At 36.0% G+C, this 22,918-nt stretch overlaps 3 protein-coding genes across 3 annotated transcripts; 1 reads left to right on the top strand and 2 right to left on the bottom strand.

Moving 5' to 3' along the window:
• Nucleotides 1-704: 704 nt before the first annotated feature.
• Nucleotides 705-3,026, bottom strand: LOC146140830 (uncharacterized). Its single transcript, XM_083392276.1, has 7 exons — nt 2,887-3,026; nt 2,660-2,821; nt 2,467-2,586; nt 2,093-2,302; nt 1,875-2,033; nt 1,590-1,728; nt 705-1,211 (listed from the first exon to the last, which is right to left on the bottom strand). The coding sequence occupies exons 1-7, from the start codon at nt 2,986-2,988 to the stop codon at nt 985-987; spliced, it is 1,119 nt and encodes a 372-aa protein (XP_083248402.1). The 5' UTR covers nt 2,989-3,026; the 3' UTR covers nt 705-984.
• Nucleotides 3,027-4,436: 1,410 nt separating this feature from the next.
• LOC146140828 (DET1- and DDB1-associated protein 1-like) lies at nt 4,437-21,518 on the bottom strand. The gene is made up of 5 exons (XM_083391994.1): nt 21,409-21,518; nt 19,316-19,402; nt 19,183-19,234; nt 5,819-5,880; nt 4,437-5,491 (listed from the first exon to the last, which is right to left on the bottom strand). The coding sequence occupies exons 1-5, from the start codon at nt 21,409-21,411 to the stop codon at nt 5,381-5,383; spliced, it is 315 nt and encodes a 104-aa protein (XP_083248120.1). The 5' UTR covers nt 21,412-21,518; the 3' UTR covers nt 4,437-5,380.
• LOC146140829 (uncharacterized) lies at nt 7,074-18,604 on the top strand. Its single transcript, XM_083391993.1, has 20 exons — nt 7,074-7,526; nt 8,434-8,585; nt 9,790-9,871; nt 9,936-10,029; nt 10,413-10,603; nt 11,229-11,324; nt 11,786-11,875; nt 12,049-12,147; nt 13,812-13,904; nt 14,075-14,210; nt 14,601-14,764; nt 15,219-15,403; nt 15,675-15,754; nt 15,836-15,978; nt 16,055-16,117; nt 16,192-16,346; nt 16,418-16,508; nt 16,895-17,020; nt 17,368-17,531; nt 18,133-18,604. Exons 1-20 carry the CDS (start codon nt 7,155-7,157, stop codon nt 18,272-18,274), a joined length of 2,718 nt encoding a protein of 905 aa, XP_083248119.1. The 5' UTR covers nt 7,074-7,154; the 3' UTR covers nt 18,275-18,604.
• Nucleotides 21,519-22,918: the final 1,400 nt, after the last annotated feature.

The raw sequence follows: 22,918 nt of genomic DNA, 5'->3' as shown, positions 1-22,918 counted from the left end.
TGTGAACTTTTTATAAAATTTAGCCTATAAGTGGTTTTATGTAACGCCCCCTTAAGAGCATTCAGCGCCCCCCAAATTAGAAACGTGCCCAAAACACTCCCTTGTGACTCGTCAACGCCCACAAGGGGGCGGTACCGCCCACGTTGGGAACCTCTGGTATACACTGTACCGCCTAGGCGCCTACAGTGTCAGCGCAGCAAGCTGTAAAAACGTAATTCTGACTAGCCCAACGCATGATTATGACGCCATAATGGACAATTCAACTCAAAGCGTGCAATAAAGTGAATGAACAACTAATGAGCTTGGTTTGGAAAAGTAAGTTGCTTGAAAATTTTATTGCACAAAAAATTATCTTCTTCAGGAGCACCGCGTTGATTTTTTGTTAGGTGCTTCGAGGTTCCAGAAAGTTGTCTCGCGGACCCCAAAAGGACCGCGGACCCCATTTTGAGAACCACTGCTTTAGATGTTAAAAAGTATTATATGGCTCTCATGAAAGTATAACCAAGAATATTTGGCTTATATAGCTCCCGTATATTATACGCCAACTCAACTATATTAAACGTCAAGAGTCACTTAAACTGTTTATGCGCCCAACTCAACTGTGCGCATTGTTGTTTTCGCTAAACATTACAACAATTATGTGTGAGTGTTTGATCACGCAATACTCAAACCAGTCTGCAATGATTGAAATATAAGCAAATAACTGAACAATGTTTTTACATCGCGGGCCTTATGAAAGGTTGCGCGGGCCGTACGTTATGTAAGCCTGGCCTAAGTCAAAAATTCGCTTTGGATGGTTTAAAAACCTCAACTTATCCTGTCTGTATAATTTCAAATATTCTTCTATTGTTACAATATATTCATTACAGAGAAAAAGCAAAATACCAAAATAAATGGCCACCTTGGCAGCAATTAAAGCAAACGAGCAACTCTTATCAAAATCTATCGGTAAAACGCAAAGCATAAAAAAATCGGTATGGTTCATTACACAGAAAACGGATACAAGCAAAGCCATGTGCTTTGGTAGGTGTGGTCCGAACCGCGTCTTAGAGCGTGGTTGAGGGTGAAGTCATACTTGAGGCTCAATAGGAGAGGCGAGTATATCTCCACCAGCTGGGTCTCGTTAAGATTTGTCTGTGCCTCCAACAACCCAAAGAAATAACTCACTGCCCCTTTGAGGTCGTCCAGGATAACATCTCTCGGTCGCGTTTCTGCAGGTAAAATATTTTGTTCTATATTTCCCTTCTGCAAGTCCACAACGTTACATGCCTTTCGCAAGAAAGCTCATACGTTTGAGATCAGATTTTCTTACATATAGTGAAAAACAAAGACGAGACAAATGGGCAATCGTTTAAATAAACAACTATTACGTCACATTTCATTGCATTCGCGGTTTGATATGTTGCAGGGCGGTTATTTTCAGTTTTTTAGCCAATTTAAAAATACTGTTGAGCTAAGTAGGCTACAACGTTCGATAAAACGGCCAAATTTGTTTAAAACGTTGAGTTTGAGCGAAGTATTTATTTTCCTGAGCAAAGCAAATCATAAATCTTGCAGAACAAGTTGGTACAATTTTCTGCCCCACTTACCTACTGCTTCATCAAAGTATGATTCGATTACTTTGATCTTGTTAGTAGACAGTCCAAAATTTTCAACAAACGTGTAGCTTGTTGTGTGGGGCGCGTAAAACGTTTGGAAGTAGTTTGACGGGTTGGGTCGGCCAAGTACCTAAATAGAACACGTATGAATAAAACAACTGCATGCCAGAAATCTTGCTTATTACCTTTTAAACTCCGAATCAAACAAACAGGATAAGGACGGGTGAACTTTACTTCTCTAATATAAGTAAAAAACTATACGAAATTAGAACTTACGTCAAACACATTTTCGTAGCTAAATCGATTGACTAGTCGGTATGCGGCGAAGTTCGGTAGGGTGTTGAAATCCCCAGACCAAATAACTTGCGGTGGTAACTGCCTCCTCCTTATTCGAAAATTCTTTATTTCCAAAATAGCTTTATGGATAACATCCACCTAACAAACAAAATATTGATAAAACACGGAAAACAGCCAATCGTGTTTTTAACCTTTACCTGAACTTCACGCACTGTGGAGCCCAATAGTCCTCGTTCGAGTTCGCCGTTGACCACCAATATTGGCACAATTTGACGCCTAATGGCCTCGGTGTTTTTTGGATTAAAAACAGCTATTAAGACAACGTTTCCTGTGTTTGTTGTTTCAACTCTTCTTATCATACTTCTTGTTAGCTTGGAGGTTCGGTAAAATATCGCCACACCGTTGATCTGTTACAAAAAATTATAAAATTTTACATTTTTTAAAAAGGTAAGTTTATTTTAAACTGATTCAGAATAACACATTTGTTTGTTAGCGGATTGGGTTCGAGGCAGCTCTGAGTTGTTGAAAGAATAAGTTATTTAATATGCCCGAAAAGTATAAGCCTACTTACGCGGTAAATCCTCTGCTTTGGCAAATGTGTTCTCCAGTATTGGCCATTATTTCGTCCAAAAATCCCTTCGTAATTGTCTCTGAGCGCAGCTTGGATTTCTGTGAACCAGTTTAGCTGCACCTGTAATTCAGAAAAACAAACATTTAAAACTAAAAGTTTAGGAAGGTAATGGAAGGTGCTTCCAATGGCCTACCTCTTGTAACAAAATGACATCGGCATCAGAGGATTTTAAAGTGTTGATAATCGTCTGCAGTCTCCTTGTTTCGTTCAGCAAACGTCGATCAATGAACAAAGCGTTGAATGTACTGTAATCCACCCACATTGGTGCCATGACATTCCAGTTCAACACTTTCAGCTGCAACGATTACGATTAGGTTCACTTACACAAATAAGCATTGAAATGGTTGACACAAAACTTACGGATTGATATTCCAAACAGTCTTTGGGAAGATTAACAGTTGGCGTAGCAAAAACTGTTTTGCAATAAACCAAAACAATGACGGCGACCGACAGATACTTCATTTCTAGGCTTTAAGGTAAAGCTTATCGTAGTCAAGCAGTGCAGTTGTACTTTGTTTTCGATTTAAGACGCGGTCTTTTTAAAAGGGACAGGCATGCCTGGAGGCTAATCGAAGGATTCAAAACAAACGTCAAGTTTGGTCGTTAAACTGCCATGCCAAGGTAAAAGAGCATTGCGCAAGTCTACCACGCTACGCTAAGGCACGACATAAGGGCCAACGAAAAAAGCCAGACACGTTTTAGGCTAAATGCATGCGGCAATACCGGTGATTCAGCTAAATAAAATATTGTTTGTTTTTCACCAAACTAGTGAACGTTGTGTCGAAATTTCCCGCAAGAGGCCGGGAACAAGCGTGACAGAATTACGCAAGACGCTCATAAACTATAAAGCGGGTTTAATCGGTCTTAACGATTCGCAAGAGCTAATAGTTAAACTATTTTCGACCTGTGGGAGGAGAAAATCGCCATAAAGAAACACATGTATTAAATTGTTGTGTCACGAAGAAGCTTCTAAACTAAAATGAGACAGATGGGAACTTCTAACTTAGATCTATAAAACCCAAAATGGTCTCGTTTTTTTTACATGGACTTGGCCAAAGGTTTGCAAAGTTTGTGAAGCCCGACGCAAAAAAAAACACTGCACTAGGCTACCTGTGTTTTTATACTAGGGAAGCGTTACAGGTCAAAAGGTTGTGGTACTTTACATTATGTTCAATATATATTCACGCATGTTCTTAACTGGATGGTGTCGTTGTAAATTAAAAAATATTCTCACATTGCAAATAAAACCTTATTTTTAAAACTCCGACATAACTTTGTATAAACATGTTTGTTTCTAAACCCACAATTACTTCGACATTTAAATCAAAGACGTGGTATTAAGCATTTCTAAACAGGGAGTCGAACCGTTTGACTTTTCCGGTTCAGGTTCGGTTCGGTTTCAAGGATTTTTTCGGAATCCGGTTCCGTTCCGGTTTCGGTTTCGAGCATTTTAAAAGTTCCGGTTCAGCTCCGGTTCGACTAAATTCATTTTCAAAACCGGTTTATAAAGTTCAGGTTCGGATGCAATATGAGATGAAAACGTGTGTCAATAAATGTAGAGTTACGCGGCGTAAACAAAGCTGCTCGTTATTAAAATATCTGAAAAATAAAAAAACTAACGTTTTATGTAATCACTATTCAGTATTTTTCATAAAATTTTTAACATGGCATAGATTAACTCTGTAAAATAGAGGTTGTGACGTCATTCTGGAGTGAACCGCTTTTGTTGACCGGTTCGGCTCATTAGAATCTTACATTAAACAGTTCAGGTTCGGTTACGGTTAGGGAAAAATTGGACCAAAACCGGTTCATAAAGTTCCGGTTCGATTCCGGTTCGACTCCATGTTTCTAAATGGAACAAATTTAACCTACATATACAATATAATATATACGGTTGTAAATCATAAATCTTGACAATCATTTATATTCAGTATGTTTATTTTTTACTATTTCAAAATATTCAAGATGCGGCATATGATAGGGCTCGTATATTGAACACATCAATTGCGGCCTTAATTTTGTCATTAAGAGAAGCCAACTATTTGTCCAACGCAGACACCAAAATAGAACAATTACGGGGCAATCATTAGAAAATTATACTCCGGTCAAGTGGTTCGCAGGAAAATTAGTCCAAAAAACAACATTCTTCTTGCCTTTCCTCAAAACAAGTCCGCCTCTGTTCACCGAACGCAATTCGAAACCAAATATGACGTCACAATCACAGTAATTTTAAAGCTTGAGCTATTCTCGAACGACTCGGTGTGAAAATAAAGAAGGTGTTCGCAAAAAGACAATTTATAACTAAATTCAGTTTAAATTGTCAAATTTCGTATATCGCCTTAATTTAGTTTAAATTAATAAATATTTACCTTGTGAGACTTCCGCAACGAGCATATAAAAAGATTAGCATTTTGCTCGAGCCATTGCTTTACAGCTGAATGGCTAAACCGAAATCGCGTAAAAGTTGCGCAAAATCAGATACAGGTGTTAAATCAATACAATTGCCATATTGCAAAGACGTATAAACTTGCTCAAATGGCAGAAAATTCATTTACGAGATAATTTGGAAAAAAATTGCATTTAGGAGTCTTGAGTTTATATAACGACAAGAATTGTAGGAAGTCTGACTTTACACAACGACAAGATATAAACATATAACAAAAGTAGAAACATCACACGACGCGGGGTGAAAATGTCCCACTAACAGTGGCAAAACGCAATATAAAATCGTAAAATATTCAAGCGGGCGCGAAAAAGTTTGACATTTAAGTTAAACTTATCAGAAATATTGTGTGGAGGGAGCATGGCCAGATGGCCTCCCTGGATCCGCCCCTGGTCACAACAAATATTTCCGTCACGTGGTTTGATTGTTTTTCGCGACCTTTCGTTTTGGTTCCGCATCACTTAGCATACTTGACAAAGCTGGCTCTTGAACCTTGCGTTTCGAAGTGTCGCAGTTCTTGTTCTACGAAAGTTAAAAATCGAATAAGCTTGTTGTTTTAAATTAATAACTTTGTTCATTATAGACAGCCTCACGAAAAAGTCATTAAATTGTATCTTGGAATAGAGTCGTTTACACGTAAATTGGATTGTTTAAAACCATAGTGTTCGCAGCTTCGGAAAAAAACAACGCTTTGTTTGTAAGTAAAAAATCGCAACTGTAACACACATCTTAGAACCACCGGCACCCACTTTTCACGGCCAGAAATGGCCAGAAACAAATTTACTACTAATTTAAAAATATACATTGGATCGAAAAAGACGTAAAACGTATGAATTCATGTTTTTTTACCTTTTTATCTAGCTGTTGGTAAAGGTATCGCAGAAGTATGTTGCTTCTGTCCTTTTTGATAACTACAAAAAAACACAAACAGAGTAAGGAAAAAATGAACTAAAATCATAAAAAACAATAACAAAACACTTAAAAAACATGATGTACGTCAAGGCTGGTCTGGGCAAACTAGTGGCTTGATTGCCTGGCAGGTTAGATTGCGATCAAATACTTGTCAACAGGTCGAGTTTCAGTTAGAGTGCAGTGTGCATGCGGCACGGTACTAGTCTAACTTTTGAATCTGAAATTAACCTTTACGAAAGTTGTTTATCCCTCGTGATTCATTGACATGTGGTCGGAGGGTATGATAGAAGGGTCATGGGTTATCGAAATTCAGAGCTCGTAAATCCTACTATTACCCGCGATCGTATCTTTTGCTCTAAATATTAGAAAACAGTGTTTTTAAGCAGACTTCAAACAGTGTATATGCTGTTGCTGCCAGGCATTTTTTCAATTGTGAAATCGTTTTTTCGGCAAAATTTTATAAAGTGCCAACGTTTCGATTACCTGTTCGGACAATCTTCTTAAGCCTGCTACTACACTGAAAACGATATAAAGTAAAGTATGTTGCTTAATGTTCATTGTGTTGGCATGCTCATGTATCGCCCATGATTCCGGAAAGACCCGGCGATGGTAGTCTGTATCTCGAGTCACAATACACGAACATTCAAAGTCGATATTATGACTTTGTTTGGTCGCATGATTTAAATAGTGTGCTGCAATTTCAGCTCCAGGTTTAAAGTTGAAACAAAAACAGTTCAAACAAACGCAACACAACCTTCATCGACGACTTGTGCGTTGCTGTCAATCATGTTGGAAAGCTGTACTTATAATCGAACCAATCCATTCTCGAAATGCATAGTTGCGTATGGACGGAAAACAACACTAGTTTAGAAAATCTGTTGTTTTGACATGATTTGCAGGCGAAAAAATGATGATTTGAAATTAAAGCAACGGATTGTTAGCAAAATAATTACGCGTTTTTAGCGAGTCACTTATTAATTGTTACGTAATATTACGGCTGTTGTGACGTCACAAGGGAAAAACGCGTCGTTTGTGTATCGTTTTTACGTGGTGTCGGTTCATTGTGCCTCAATGGCAAACTTTCTTGCATATAGGCAAAATGAAAAAACTCCACAGTCTGAAGAGAGTGGTCCATTCAAACAACTGTACTGGCCTGGCCTAGCAAGTAATAATTGCCAAATTACTTCCCGACGGTAGCGTTGCATTGTGCAATTCTCAGACGTAGTGTGGTCTGAGGCGGAAACATTCGCAAAGCAAGTCGGACGAGATTGGAATGGCGCTAAAAACTAGCAGACCAGGGAAGCTGCCATTGTCAGAAAACACGGGGGGACAGATGAAGAGAACCGCTAGGCTCCTAGTACAGCTTGCGTTAGTTTTCCAGGTAAACCTGTTCGGAAAATGCGCGTCAGACGAGGCGAATGAGGCGAGAATTAACCTGAGATCGGTGACGGAGATCGAACAGGTTCCGCTCAACTTGCAGCACAGACAATGTCAGCAACCTCTCGGGCTTGAGAGCGGGGACATTAAGGATGACCAGATCCTGGTGTCGGCCAGTCTGGCTGGAAAGTACAACGGCAAGGAGAACGCCCGACTTAACAGCGACCACGCTTGGGTGACGCACACGTTCCCAGAGCCTTGGATCGAGGTGATGTCTATATTTTTATTTGGCGCTGTTTTTATTTATTTTTATTATTTTTTCACCACTTCTGCATCCGACAAATTTCTGCTTCTTAGCGTCGAAATGCTGAATACAATTTGCTTCAGGAAGAAAAATATTTTTTTGTCGCACTATGCCGCTAATACTCCTTTAACAAACAACATTTATTTATTTTCAACATAGTGAGAAGGCATGGATGTTAAGTGTATATTGGAAAACGTTCAAAATGATACCTGCTTCTGTATGGGCTTTGATATTCTTATAACGTCATACTACAACCTCCAATCATTATGCCCCAGACTCCTCTAACAGTTTACTTTTCCGACATCTTTAACACCGGAAAGCAGGGATGTCATTTTATTCTGATACCGACATTTTCGACAAAAAGTATCTCAATCCGATACCAATACCAATTGACGTCATTACTGTTCTTACAAAACAATAAAAAAATATTTAGGCATTAAAACATTTAATACACCGCAGTTGTCAACTTAACTGTTTAAGAAATACATTTCAAGGTAGAAATAGCTGCGTTGTATCGAAAATTATGGCTGCTGGTATCATAATTTGGTTTCGTATCGCCGATCCGATATTATAGGGCATCCCCTACCGGTAAGCTTAACAAATACGAATACAATTAAGGGCAAAAATATCTTACAATGAGGTAATGTTATCAACGTACAGCACAAAGCAGTTAAATACTCGACTTAAGCGTATGGCTGCCCAGCATTTAGCAACTTCGGAATTCCAATTGTATACTAAACACCGGCCCTCGATATGGATTTATGGGCGGGCCAAGGTGTGGCCTGGTCTGGTCGTATAGGCCCGAACTCCGGCAATCGACATAAATGAAACAACCAGCAGCAAATTAGGAAAGAATTACTGTTATTCACAGGTCAATTTGCGCGAGCCGAAGCTGGTAAGCGGCGTTCGCACACAAGGAAAGGCGCTTCTGTACAGCGGCAACTATTGGATCAGCACGTACCAAGTGTGCTACAAGCTGAGCGTGCGCGATCTACATTGGAGGACCCTGTCTCACGGCGTCGGGTGCGTTAGCTTTGCTTCAAAGTACCGCTGAACATCAAGCTCCGACAGAAAAATAACGATTTCATGCTTGAAATACGACTTAAAATTAAACTAAGGTTTTTTTGGTATATTGTAACATGAGATTTGTCTGTTAATTAAAAAAATAAAGACTTTAGTGAATACAATGTTCGTCTAACAATTGTGTAATGGTTTAACTGCCTAACTAACCCTTTAACTGCCTATTGCTTTGGCGTACACCTTCATAAAACATTAGGACTTGGATTGCAAAGCATTTACAATTTTTTTGGAGGGTAGTGGTTTAACCCTTTTTCAATACTGCAATGCTTATCACAAGATCTAGAAGAAACGGGAATCAATCAAAAAACGCTTTTTACCAGAGATGGGGATTGCGCCATTGGCATAACAGCATAATTTTGTTCTTCGGTGAAAATAACTTTAAATTCGATTTAACTTCTACGATCTTGTCTAAATTGAAATCAAAACGTTCGACATTCGATATCTTAAATGGCTTGATTTGCTTCACATGGCTTAAAGTGATTCTTAAACTTTGCATTGAGGTCGCCCATCATGTTGAATTTCGGGAGGATTAGAGCGATAGAATTTTCTTAAAAAGATACCAGGCCCATTACAAAAATTGCGATGGTGTCATTCGCCGTATTAATACAGATCGGTTTATTTTTGAACAAGGCATTTTTTTCTTTCAAGTAACGCCCGTCTTACGCGTTTGCTGCGTTTGAAAGTGTCATTCATTGACCAAATTGCAGAAAATGGTTTAAATTTGCGGGGTTCGTTCTGTTGATAGGACTGCAGTTGCTAGGCCCAGACAAGAATGGCTAAACGTTAATAATCTTATACGTAAGCACGTGAGCACTACGACGACCATTTTTCTAGCAACGCAAGTTTGCAATTAATGCAAAACAATTAAAATATATTCGGTCGAATAAATCGAATTTGGTAAAAACGCCAGTTTTCAATAAAATCATTTGTTTTGGGGTAGATGGTGAAACGTTTCAACACAGAGGAATCAAGTGGTATGCAACTTTGGCCCGATGAAGCACGGTTGTGCAAAGCTAGTCAAGAATTTAAGACATTTTGTTTTTACATAGTGCCAGCTGATTCCTCTATTTAGAATTAGACAAAAACGACCATTTACAAAGATTCGTTTTAAAATAAAATGTCTCCTTGAAACTTTTTTCCGTTGCAGGAGCCATCCCTATTTGTTCAAAGCCAACGCCGACAGTACAAATATCGTCACGAACATTTTCCCTCAACCCATACAGGCGCAGGTGAGACTATGCAGTGTTTACAAAGGATGAACACCTCGGTTACCAGTCTGCTTTTCACTCACAGATCATCAAGATAGTGCCAAAGTCGTGGCCACAGTTGAAAAACAAGATTGCGCTCAGGATGGAGCTACTTGGGTGCCCGTTGGCAGCAGATTCAGGTTCAAGCCGCTTTTATTCTTTGGGCATTGTGTTTTCTTTTGGGCATAAATTTCTGAAGCAAATATTCCCATTGAAAGGAGGTACCGTTATAGTATGTGTCCTGGCGCTTTTAATGCGTCCTGCCTTCAGGTAAGTTGATAATTATTGGCTGCGGGTAATCGTAACTTTAATCACATGATGCTTTAACAACTTATTACAACTACAATAATGAAACAGTTGTTATCGAACTAAACATTGCCAGACAGCATTTATACTCATTTGAAACTATTATAAAAGTGACAAAATTTCGTAGGTCATATTCAAAAGGTTTGCCACATCAGATCGGGCCCAAAATTAAAACCTAATTATACCTTAAAGATAACTTTATTAATTTTGTTTTCAGGATGTGGGGGACCTCGCGTCCTGACAAACTCCACCGGTTACCTTTCAAGCATGAACTACCCGAACAACTACAGCAACAACGCGAATTGTGTGTGGGAAATAATGGCGCCCCCCGAACAGACCATAGTTCTGCAGTTCGAGAGATTTCAGTTGGAGGCGGGTTTCAATAACTGCAGACTGGAATATGTCGAGGTGCCTAATTTACAAAGCAATAACATCCGAAGACACTATATCGTACTTAAATTACACAGGGACATTTTTTGCGCCTTTTAGTCTGTAAAGTCGATATTGGACACAATTAAAAACCAACAAACAATGACTGTGAGACGGGTTTAAATAACTGCAGACTGTAATATTTAGAGGTTCTTAATTTACGAAGCAATAACATTCCAAAGAACTATAACTTGAATTACACGGGGACATTTTTTTCTTTTTGTCTTTAAAGTAAATTTTTGGACACAATTAAAAAACAACAAAAAGTGGCCTTGGGGCGGGTTTTAATAACTGCAGACTGGAACATGTCGAGGTGCTTAATTTACGAGGCACTAACATTCAAAGGCACCATAGTACTTGAATTACACAGGGACAGTTTTTGTGCCTTTTAGTCTGTGAAGTCGACATTGGACACAGTTATAAACCAACAAACAATGGCTGTCGTGCATTATCTAATCAGTGTCAAATATTTCTTTTCAAAAGAAAAATATTAGGAAAAGTTGAAATAACTTTAAAGCGCTTGTTCCGACTTAACAGCGGATAAAACATGTCTAAGAGACAGTTTTTGATTATTTCGGGGACGGACTTTTAACATGTATTTCAGGTTATCGATATAATTGGCGAGCTGGAAAAATCGCTCGGAAAGATGTGCGGAAGGGCGACACCAAAGAAGTTTCTTTCAACTGACAACCAGTTGAAAGTGAGTGCAAACGCCTAGAAATTCAAACCTATGTCTAAATGGTGAAATGCGCTTTAAGCTACTCAAACAATACCGTGTTTTATGAGTTCAAAGTAAGTGTACGATTCGTTCATTGACTTGATGAAACACGGTTGTGCAAAAACTTGTTCACATTACAAAGATGTATACAACAAATATGCCATAATAGCGTTTAGGCTATTCCTAATGCGGGAAATTACGTAGTGCATGAATGTTACGAAAAATACGTTGTGATTATGTTACGAGAGAAATAGGTTGTGCATTTATGTTACGAGAGAAATACGTTGGCCATTTATGCTCCACCTTACAGCATACTCCACGCATTTGTAGCAGATTTAAAGCTAATATTTTTTTTAAACTAAATGTTATCCTTAATTGCTCACAACATACAAGATTGCATGTTAAAGATTGATTATATCTTAATGTTTGTTTGGCGACTGCAGATACAGTTTCTCTCCGACCATTTCGAATACGACGTCGGATTTCGCGCACGCTACCACTTTGTGAACGGATCAAAATGCGGAAGACCGCAGGTAGGTGTGTGTTAATTGCTCAGCGGACTTCTAAAACATAATGTCTTCCGCTGTGGTTTGCCGGGCCCACTTGGCTTTACGACGGGGCAAGTGCGGACGCCGATAAATTCCCGGTAAAATCTCCGACCATCGCTACCCCATAAAGTCCGACGATCCGTCTAATTTTTGTTTAGGCCCTGACGGATTCGGGCCAGTTCCAGACCATCAACTACCCGGAAAACTACGAGAACAACATGCGATGCATCTGGGACATAACAGTTGACCCAAACAAGGTAAGGTCTAGAAAATAAATAACTTTACTCTCGCCAATCCATGTAGCTCTAAGATATAAGACTGTTTTGTGTCCACTATGGTTAAAAGCAAGATTGTACGCTTGTGTGACTTTGATTTTTGATTGGCGACGAGACAACATCACAATCGCTTTTATCAACCTTAACTTTAGAGAGAAAAACACAAAGTTTTTATGGCAGGTGTTCTTAACCTTTTTTGTGTGTTTTAACCTTTTAACAAAGATAAATTTCAGATTTACCCCCAATATACAATTTGATAAAAAAACGAAAGAAACAAATTATATCAGTTATATTCAATGCGACAGCTGCACTTGCTTTTTGGCAACGACAAATGGGAACTAAGGGATAAAAAAGTTGCCAAAAAACAAAAGATATCAATTAGCGAAGCATAACGTTACCTACAGCAGACGACGATAAAAAATCAATAGGCTACTAGACTAGCTTCGAATTAGCAGTAGATGTGGACTAGGAAAGTAGGCTATAATATACAGCTGGCACAATTTTTCTGCCCCGTCAACTGATGTGGATAATTTGATTAATAGCTCATTAACCCCCTAAAACGAGGAAATTTACCCCCTGGGGTAATCGGGAGTTTAGTGACAATAATAATTATGAATGTTTCCTTTGAAATACTGCGAGTTGCCGTCCAACCAATGCTCTTTTAACAACGGACTAAATGGGAGTGAAAAAATTACCTAATAAACCCAAATAAACGTTAATAATACACATCCACAAAATTTTGCAAACGCAAACGCAGAAAATTTGACGATATCGTTATACACGTTTCGCGGTTTTGCGTATAGCCTGCAGTGATGACATCCATAGAGAGCAGGTAGCTGGTGTCGAGCAGTGCAAAGATTTGCCTGCAGGCTCCTAACCATATTTGGAGCGTTTTCAGCCTGTCGGTTTGGTAGCGATTTAGATGCCAACCTGTTGTCTCGTCTGCGAATGCGAATGCGCAATTACTACTCGGCTTAAGAAACGGTACTTCGACAATGGCCAAAGTCACTTGCGCAAGTGGTTAATTAGTTATGGGCTGGACTTGGTGCGGGCAAAAGTATGCAAAGAATTTATGCAAATGTTTAGTTTTACCACGGGAAATTTGCTTTTACTTTGCTAACTATACTTCAAAGTATACACCCGTGTAGGATCAGGCCAAATAGGTTTATTGGGTAAAAAACCTAAACAATTTAATACGCTTTGTACCTTTAGGAAATCATTAACAATTGTTTCACAATAACGAACTAAATGCCCGACAACACACGAAAAGGCTTTTACGTCTAGTATTTCCTTGTTCTGTCAAAAAAAATATGAAAATCTAGTTTTTCTAGTTTTATGGGACCAGTTCAATTTCGCCTGAGGGCCCAAACGTTTTTTCCGCCTTAGACGAGAGGTAAATTGCTTAAGGTAGAAAACGCGTCTTACGACCAAACACATTTATCATATCTAAGTGCGGTCCTGAAAACCTAATTTCCACACCATAAGATAAATGGGTACAAGAGATTTCTGATGTTGTCCATTCTCCAATGGCAGGTGTGTTTTAAAGCGAACGTAGATACATTACGCTAAATCGCCGTCCGTGGCTGGTTCTTAAAATTGCGTTGCAAACAAAAATTACGTGCAAACGTTGCAAATTTGTATTTCAGTTGGTTGAAATATCGTTTCAAGACATGCGCATCGCTGGACAACTGCTTTATCATGGCAGATCTAAACCAATCTGCACAGAAGATAACGTGAAGGTTTAACATACGTTTTGAATTACCTATAGGTCTTTACAAATACAAATAAACACGTACAAAGTAATTGAATATACATAGCAACCTGCTAAATTTTAACAACAACATTTGAAGTTATTTAAAAGGCAATAAATAAGACTCACTTTCTTTGTTTCCTATTTTAAACATTTTAGATAATAAATAACAAAAGTGGGTTCAATAATCACCATAGCAGCCAATACTGTGGGTACACTTTACCTCCTGTGTTTGTATCAACGTCCAACATGGTAAAGGTTATATTCGAAAGTAATGGTCAAAGAACAGATAGAGGTAAAGCTCTTACTTTTTCTTATACATAAATTGATATTTTGGTAAAAATAAAAATCATTAATTCAAAACAACTTCGTTTTATCAGGAAATAAAGTGCAACAATTCATATAGTTACTTTTTCATAAAAAAAAGACTTAAAAAACAAATATAATTACAAATTATGGTACAGTAGTTATTTTATTAAAGCGTTTTTGCCAAATTGGTTGTGAGATCATCAGATACCAAGTACACTGAAGACACTGTACCAATACACCACATAGCCTAAAACAATTGCACTGGTTTTCTGTTATACTGTATGTGCGTTAACCAGTTAAATGTCCCTTAACTGCATCTAGAACCTTTCCTTTTACGCAAATCACTTCAATGTAAAAACAATCCCATTTATTTTAGGATTTTTAGCCACTTACAAGTCTGTAATACCATCTTTATGTGGAGGCAAAAGGGATTTAACAGCTCTTTCTGGTGAAATACAATCTCTAAACTATCCAAAAGTGTACAAGAAAAACCTGCAATGTGAGTGGAGAATCAGTACAAAGAAGAATGCTGACATCAAGGTACATAACAAAACACATTTTTAAAAATGCTAGTGGGGTATTCCATTTTCATCATGTTATAAAAAAGAAGTGTAGCCCTTTGCAATTAGATCCTTCATAGTTTAACAAACTAGTTGAACACTATATATCCTCTAAGGTTTGCCTCTTTACTCATAACAGTCAAAGTCTAGGTGTCTAACTAAAATCTCCACACATGATGAATATGTTTAATATGACACACTTCAAATAATTCAAAAAATAGAAATGATTATTTTAATTGGGTCACTTCGCATACTTGGCACTTTAAATTCTTGGTAATGGTCATGTAAAAAATTGTGTATCTGTGCTGGGCTACAACATTGAATAACTAGTAAACAGAAGTTAATTGCCTGCAGCAATCAAACTTCATGATAAAAAAACTGATAGGTAATATTAGTATAGCTGTAAAATTAAAATAATTGTTTACATTCCAAAGATTACATTTCACGATTTTGATTTGGAAGAGGATAATGATTGTCGCTATGATTATGTTTCAATATATGATGGAGGAAAACTGCATCTGCTTGGAAAATACTGTGGGAATCTGACAATTCATCCCCTTGTTGCACACAGTGGGGAAATGACAGTAGTGTTCCACTCAGATGACATCAACAATCATAAGTAAAAACTTGCAGTGTTACCAAAAAAATATATATTTATTGACATGTTTTTCGCTTGAATAGGAATTTATTTACTAGATCTTATAAAACTTAAATTTTCAATTAATATAAAATGAAGGATAAAAAGAAGACTGCAGTAGAATAAGGTTTTAATTTGGGAATGTACATAGATATGAATGGCTTATTAAATTTGGTTCTAAAGAAACATAAAAGCATAATAAAATCATTAAATTTTATAAGATTACTTTGCTAATTGTGTTTCTTTAATGAAGGGGATTTTATGCCACCTATGTGATTAACCATCACACAACACAACAGCCAACAACCATGGCTCCAACTAAGTATTTACAAGGTAATTTAGTTCACACCCAACATGCTTATTAATAATTTATAATAAAAAAGTTAATTTAATAAACTAAATGTTTCATTAAAGATACAACTTCACCTATTGAAGTTCCACGATTAACTTCTCCGAAATCAATGATCAAAACACCCATTTCCACAACGGTCATAAGTACAGAACAAAATAAAATGACGTCGAATGAACACCAAAGTACAACTACTCAGCATTTAAAAGTATTTTGACATTTTACTTTCTGAAGATTGGTAAATTACATTGAAAGTATTCACTTATTGCACGAATTCTTTTCAGACAAAAACCACCAAAATTGATAACAGTATCCCTAAAATTCCAAACGACACCGTTGTGACAAAGGTAATTTTTTCAAACTTGGATAAAATTGCCAATAGCTGTCTACACATATTGGAAATCAAATATTTTATTGACAGGAAATGGCTAAATGGATCATAGTTGGCTTAGTAGCAGTTTCAGCAGTACTTTTGATTTTAGTTTTGTTTGGAATAATGCTGTGTTGTCGTGAGCACATGTCTGGAAATTCCATTATTAATCAAGGCTCCTTTAGAAACGCCAACAATTCAAGAAGGTTTGTATTTCACATAAACTTATATTTTCAACTACTCATCCTATATAAGAAATTGTGTAAAACATGCTTAGTTTGCCTGTTGCATCAACCAATCAAAGCATTAGATCAAGACAAATTGAACAGCCAGAATCCTCCCAAGTATCTGAAAGCTTTAGTCATCAAGTAAGTTGTTATTATTTTAAATTGAAAACAATCAGTTTATGTATTTACAACGTTTTTTTCCATACTAATCAACAACACCGATATACATAAAAAAAATAACCCGAATCAGTTGACTTTTTAATAGCTTGTTGAAACTAATTAACGTCAAAAATAGTTTTAGAATTCAAAAGCAACCAATGCCTAAAACAATTCTTATATTTTATTTATGGATAACCCCAAGATCATGGTTAGTCTAGAACCAATGATGGCACCAGCATCTGCTACCTATTGATCAGTTTCTAAATTGATGTATACCTTACTCCAAAATGGAAAAGACAATACTATTTAAATACTAAACAATTTTTAAGCAGCTAGACTTGAGTTACTACTTAATCTCTTGCTCAAAGGGAACACTTCGCAAAGCCCCAAGCACCGAAAGTCATATCTACTTCTCAATACCAGAATACTGCAACAGACGCAAGAAAGTTGAGGCACCCAATCATGCAAACAGCAAAACATGTGACCAACCAAATGTAAGTTGTAGTAAATCTCTTTTTACCTGGTATTGGCAAATGAATTCGTATCAAGAAATTCTTATAAAATAAATTTAGTTATGTTTTGTTCACCACACAATAAATACAAAAAAATATATAAATTTAAATTTAAGACATCTTTAATATAGAACTTATACTGTCATACTCATTTTAATTGTAAAAATAAGTAATTTTAACTAAAGATGCTACAAGTCTGCACCGTAATAGCTTTGACAAAATAATGTTAATATATTCAACCTGCCTGTCATTTTTATTCAGCTACCTTCCAGATTTGTTATTACCTAAATTATATTAGAATTATACATTATGTGGTGGTGTCTTTTTAGGTTCATTATAAGAAACAATTTATGGAAGCAAGTCTTGTGGGAGGCAGTGACTTATCGGGAGGAATGCCGTCAGAAGAAGAAATAGATGATGATGATTATGCATATGAAGTGGGTGATGATTACAATGTGCTCCATGAGGATTATAATCATGTGCCTCAAACAAGGTTTGTATGTGTTGTTCTTGGTCATGGGGGAGGGGCAACCACAACCTGCGGAGCAGATCTGGTCTGTCAAATCAATTTTCATGGTTGTTTGCAAGAAGCCTATGCATATCATGCAACTCTCAACAATGAAAATTTTTGCCAACATGGTCTATATAAATGTTTTTTTCTCACGCTTTCATGAATAATTTGTGGGTTTTAAACATGACATAGCACTTTAAATGACTCCAGACTACAGATAAAAATTTAAATTTTTGTTCTTTCCAATAAGCATTTATGTAACAGCGTCCCCTTTGTGACCATTGATCTGAGTGGACAAAACTAACTTTTTTAACATGCTGGGAAATAATATAATTTATGCAATTTTATTGTATTGCCAATATGGCCATTGTAACACAAGTAACACCTCTTCAAGTCCAACCAACAATTTTAATAAGCTAAACTTATTTACCACAACTTTTTACGGGATAGCAGTGAGGCAATAAATCTGTGGTCCAATTAAAGTAACAAATTTTTGTTCTTTAATAAAAAAAACTTTAAAAAATGTCTGAAGAGATTTATAGTTTCAAATTGAAAATGTACACCAACTTAATCATTATTTCAGATCTCCAAAAACAAGTGCGACAGAAAGGAGTAGTGTTTCATTTCAGAACAATGAAAAGACAAAAACATTACCAGCTGGATCAAAAGTGATGGTTAACAATATTTTATATGAATCAGCTGACAGCATGGATCAAGATGGTTGATAAACTTGTTCAATGTAATAAAGATAATATGTACTAGACCTAGACATATTAGTTGGATAAACCAATTAAACTAGTGGAATTATGGATTTTGTTATAACCTATTGTTATGTAGTTTTAACATATTGAGTCATATATGTGATGCTTAACTAAGAATAGTCTAAAACTCTAAATTAATGCAGATGCCGCATAATTTAGTAAGTTAAAAAACACATGGCATTAAGTTGTGCACTATCTTTATATTCAGTATTATAAAGCTGTGGTATATTTTGTGTTTATTAAATGTGCAATGTGTTTTTCTACTGTCATTTTTACTAGCCATTAAAAATGCTTCTCCTATTGTTGCTTTGTTGCTCAGTACTTAATAGAAATTAACTAAACTATCTAGATCTATCTTAAAAATTAGGCAAGTTACAAAAATTAGCATATTTTACTAGGAAATTTTTCATCACAAGACAACAGGTATTAGTTAACAGTTTTTGAATGTTTGATTATAAGCAATTTTCTTTCAAGTTTTAATTAAGGTGTTGTTTGATTAAAAGTAATTTTCTTTTGAGTTCTAATTGAGGTGTTATCAGGTAATGTAAAATTATTGTATATATAGTAACAAAAAAAGTTCACCCTTTTAGCAGTTGATTGAACACATAAATGGTAAATAGATGAACTGTTTTTTTTTATAGAAAATTATGCAGTATTGCTAAACAAAATAATTATTTTCGGCATAAATATTTTTAAATAAATCGAACTCTGTTAGAATAGCAGTGACTTTCCTAATCAATGTAACTGAATGAGGATTTGTATAACAATAGACATTTCATTACAAGTATACACAGTTGCTATCTGTTTAAACCTTAATAGTATTATTAAAGTAGCTTGGCTTTGTATGTCTAAACAATAACTTTCCTCTTTACCTTGTGCAGGCGTTTGTTCTTCAGTTGAGACATAAACTGAGAGCTTTTTGGTCTAGAAAAAACAAATTCAATACCAGCATGGCGTTTATATATAAATATATACTTGAATTTTAAACTCAGTTTGTAAACTCACGGATGTTTTGTCTGAAGAGTCAGGTTGAAACTTGGTGAAATTTGATGCATCACGAGACGGTAAACTTTTTAAAATGTTCATCCTTGTCTGTTGAAGTTATAACATAAAGGGTGTTAAACATAATTTTTGTTTGCAGATAAATTGTTTACTGCAGAAAAATAAGTACAAAACCACATTTTTGACAATATTTTGTCTAGGCTTAATTCAAGGTTGCTAATTACACTCGACAATTGTGTTCATCCAAATATGCCAGTAAATATTCTGCGGTCATTTGATAGTTAGTTAAAACCAAAACTCAAAAAAACAAAATAGAAAGATACCGTCTTAAATAATAATCTTTTTTTGGATCGCAGACACTAGGACAGTTAACCGAGGTGTCATTTTTAACGCTCAAGGGTGCTGTACAATAAAAGGGCAATATTAAAGTTTTTTTAACCTTGTTGCAAATAAAAAAATACAAGCAAGGTTCCCACAATCTATTTATAATTTATGTTTATAACTTGACTTAACTCGCTGTTGCAACTAACTTGTCTTGGCTGAATCATTTGGATAAATGACTTCACTTTCGAACAAATTACTTGGGTTTGAAATGAACTGTTTTTATTGTGTATTTTTCAAACTGGGTTATTTATCTTAATTTTTGCACATAAAACAATTTACTTTACATATATATATGTCCATCTAGATTTAGGCTAGATAACAGTTGTTGAACACATGTGTGTGTGAATCTTCTATTGATTGATATGATACTCTAGATTTCCTTGAATATGAAGTTGCTTGTACTAGTTACGTGTTTAAATTGTCTTTGCTACAACGAGCGGCAAATGTATGTTAACTAGGGTACCCAATAGTAGTTTCTATTTTAATGCAAAATACAGTTCTTCTGGACCTGGTTGTATGTCTACGGATTGTTAGACCATAAATGTAACAGAGCCTGGTGCTAAATAAATAAGAAATTAGTAAAATATTATAAATATTTTTGTGATTTTTATCTATAGTAAAAACAGACTTGGGTACACTATGCACGGATCTGTAATGTAGCTTGATAATAATATGCAAACCCAAAAAGATTGAGTAGATCGTTGCGTATACATGTCTTATTTTGGCAGAAAACAATGTAGATTTCAACTCTAGAGATAACCTGTATTTCTGAACCAAAAATAAAGAGGTTTGGTCGATATAGTGCACCTTGCCAGTTTAATTTGTAGGCAAATGGATTTTTTAGCATCTTGGTTGGTATGTTAAAACTATGTTACTATATAGGTCAGGGGTAGGCAAACTGCAGCTCTCTGGCATGTTTTTTGTGGCTCTTCCAGTTTATAAGTAAAATTTCAAAAAAATTGTAAAGGCTATCAAGAGTACTGCTTATAAACGTTTCTCCCTTTTTTTTCTTTATTTAGGCCAGAATTTCGTTTATGACATAACACTAGACATAGAGTCTGAAGAGTTAGTTAACAAAAGACTGAAATTAATAAATATTGTGCATATTATTTTGCTATTACCATTATTATTGGGTTGATTATCACCGTTTTTTTGCGGGAATAAGTGTTAGAGTTGACACTTTACTCCCTTTGCACTAGAGATTTTTAAGAGGTTATAAAAGCCCACTATCTATCAGTGACATAATTTAGCAGAGACCAGCATAGTGATAATGATATTAGAATAGCTTTCTGAGTTGGCGTGTGTGCTTATGCACACATGGTTGCGTTTGTTTTGAAGTTAGCACTACAATAACCCAGTGTAAAAAGTATGGCAGATCTCAGCGAGATCTTGTGGGTGCACGGCCAAAAAAACCTGGGTGAGCGGGTGCAACAGAGGTTGAAAAAGTGCAGGGTGCACAAGCGACTTACCCGGGGTGGACTTTACTCCCCCCTCTCCCACTGCCTAAAATAGTATTAATGAAATTTGTTTTAAAATTATGGGTTTATAATAATACAATCAAAGCTACTAGTTTAGAATTCCCACGAAGGGTAAGGATAAAACAGTGATGAAACGAAAAATGTGGTAGACTGGTATGCAGGATTCTAGACCAGCGCCTTAAATCGTTTTTATATTACATGAAGCACAGTATTGTTATTTCACAACGTACTTACCATATTTTTAAAGATATTTGTTCAATTGCAGTATGTTTCGCATAATATGATTACTGATTACTGGGCAAAACAATAGCTATAAAATAAGTTGTTGCACAAATATAACAAAAATACTTGAATTTTGAACGCCATTTTTATTTAAATTACGTTTTACGTACGCTTAAAATCTTTAATGTAAAACATGCAGTGTTGCGTAGTCATTAGGTAATTCCAGGTTATAATTTTAAGATTTTTTCAAGTGTCAATTGAAAAACATTAACTTCTATTTAACTTCTGCTCTTACATAACTGACGTGAAGTCTAAAGATTTCAACAAAATCTCTTTGACTGACGGCTGACACAAATGCGATTTACAGTAAAGACCGGGAGCATTAAATGATGAAATTATTATAATTATACAATTCTTTAGAGAAAGTGCAAGTTTATTGGGTGCAGTGGCAGATCCAAAGTTTCTATTTTGGGTAGTTGCTAGTTATTAAAATATGCAGGGATGACGACAGAAAGTTACGTCAAAATGGGACGTCATAAACCAAGTAGGTTTACTGTTTAAAACAGTAGTATTAGCGAACTCGTGCGCAAATTGGCAGCTTAGTTTTACTCTAATCGTACAAAGCGTGAAAAACATCGCGTTTAATCGCTCATTAAGGCAGTGATTCCCAAACTGTGTGCCGCAGCAGAAAAACTTTTTGCACTTTTGAAAAATAAGCTAAACTTGTATTAATAATATGCATGCAGTATACACAAGCATTTGGACTTAAATACGCACTTCCTGTTACAAATTAATCATGTTAAGGGCGATTGTAAAATGACTTAAACCACCGCGCTAAGGTAATCGCGCCTAGTCCGAAATAAAACTGATTTCAGAGGTTTGCTGATGTTGCTTACTAATTAAATGCATTTACTAAGTGACTGACCATGCCTTGCTGGAGAAATAGAGCCATTAAAATAGCTAAGTGTTTCATCTTACTTATTAGCATTATTGAACTATACCGGTACTGCCGTTAAATTGATGTAGAATTAAATTTTTCACTCTTTGGTAAAATGTATCCTAACTGTGTATATATTCTTAGGAAATAAATAAGACGTAACTACAACCACGCAACTCAAAGGTGATGTTAGGTACATTTCAAATAAGCACAAGATTATTTTCGACGACACTGTAGAGTTAGGCTGCGGTACTTAAAATTATAGCACACATGTTATAAAAAAAAAGGCTGCGGTTACCTTGTGTACAGGTGATCAATGTTTAGATTTGATTATAATATCAGTGTGTTTTTCTACATTTTCTACATAATTTTCAAATAAAACGAATGCGAAAGTTAATTGGTAAATATTTGGTAATCATTAATTGGATTAAAGCGATAAGTTTCCACAGAACGGCAGCAATTCCGGTACATCGAAGGAACAGCATCATCCCGAAAATATCAATGCAGTGGTTTAGCAGCTTCAACCTGTTTAAATAATATTGTCCATAAAACAACGACTATTTTTATTGTGCAATTTAAATTAAA

The sequence above is a fragment of the Ascidiella aspersa genome, chromosome 6 (genome assembly GCF_963924565.1).
Source record: "Ascidiella aspersa chromosome 6, kaAscAspe10.2, whole genome shotgun sequence".
NCBI lineage: Eukaryota > Metazoa > Chordata > Ascidiacea > Phlebobranchia > Ascidiidae > Ascidiella > Ascidiella aspersa.
Note: the sequence above shows the minus strand (reverse complement) of the source record. Positions and strands in the feature narration are given on the sequence as shown.

Bases quoted from the DNA above. Each gene is read 5' to 3' on its own strand.
- LOC146140829 (XM_083391993.1), top strand. From the start codon at position 7,155: ATGGCGCTAAAAACTAGCAGACCAGGGAAGCTGCCATTGTCAGAAAAC. The intron at 14,765-15,218 runs GTACATAACAAA...TACATTCCAAAG, and splicing joins AGAAGAATGCTGACATCAAG to ATTACATTTCACGATTTTGA. The intron at 17,532-18,132 runs GTTTGTATGTGT...TCATTATTTCAG, and splicing joins AATCATGTGCCTCAAACAAG to ATCTCCAAAAACAAGTGCGA.
- LOC146140828 (XM_083391994.1), bottom strand. The intron at 5,881-19,182 runs GTAAAGAGGAAA...GTTTTTTTGTAG, and splicing joins AGAACAAACGCCTGCACAAG to TTATCAAAAAGGACAGAAGC. The intron at 5,492-5,818 runs GTAAAAAAACAT...TAACTTTCGTAG, and splicing joins ACCAACAGCTAGATAAAAAG to AACAAGAACTGCGACACTTC.
- LOC146140830 (XM_083392276.1), bottom strand. From the start codon at position 2,988: ATGAAGTATCTGTCGGTCGCCGTCATTGTTTTGGTTTATTGCAAAACA. The intron at 2,822-2,886 runs GTAAGTTTTGTG...TAATCGTTGCAG, and splicing joins ACTGTTTGGAATATCAATCC to CTGAAAGTGTTGAACTGGAA. The intron at 2,034-2,092 runs GTAAAGGTTAAA...TTTGTTTGTTAG, and splicing joins CCACAGTGCGTGAAGTTCAG to GTGGATGTTATCCATAAAGC.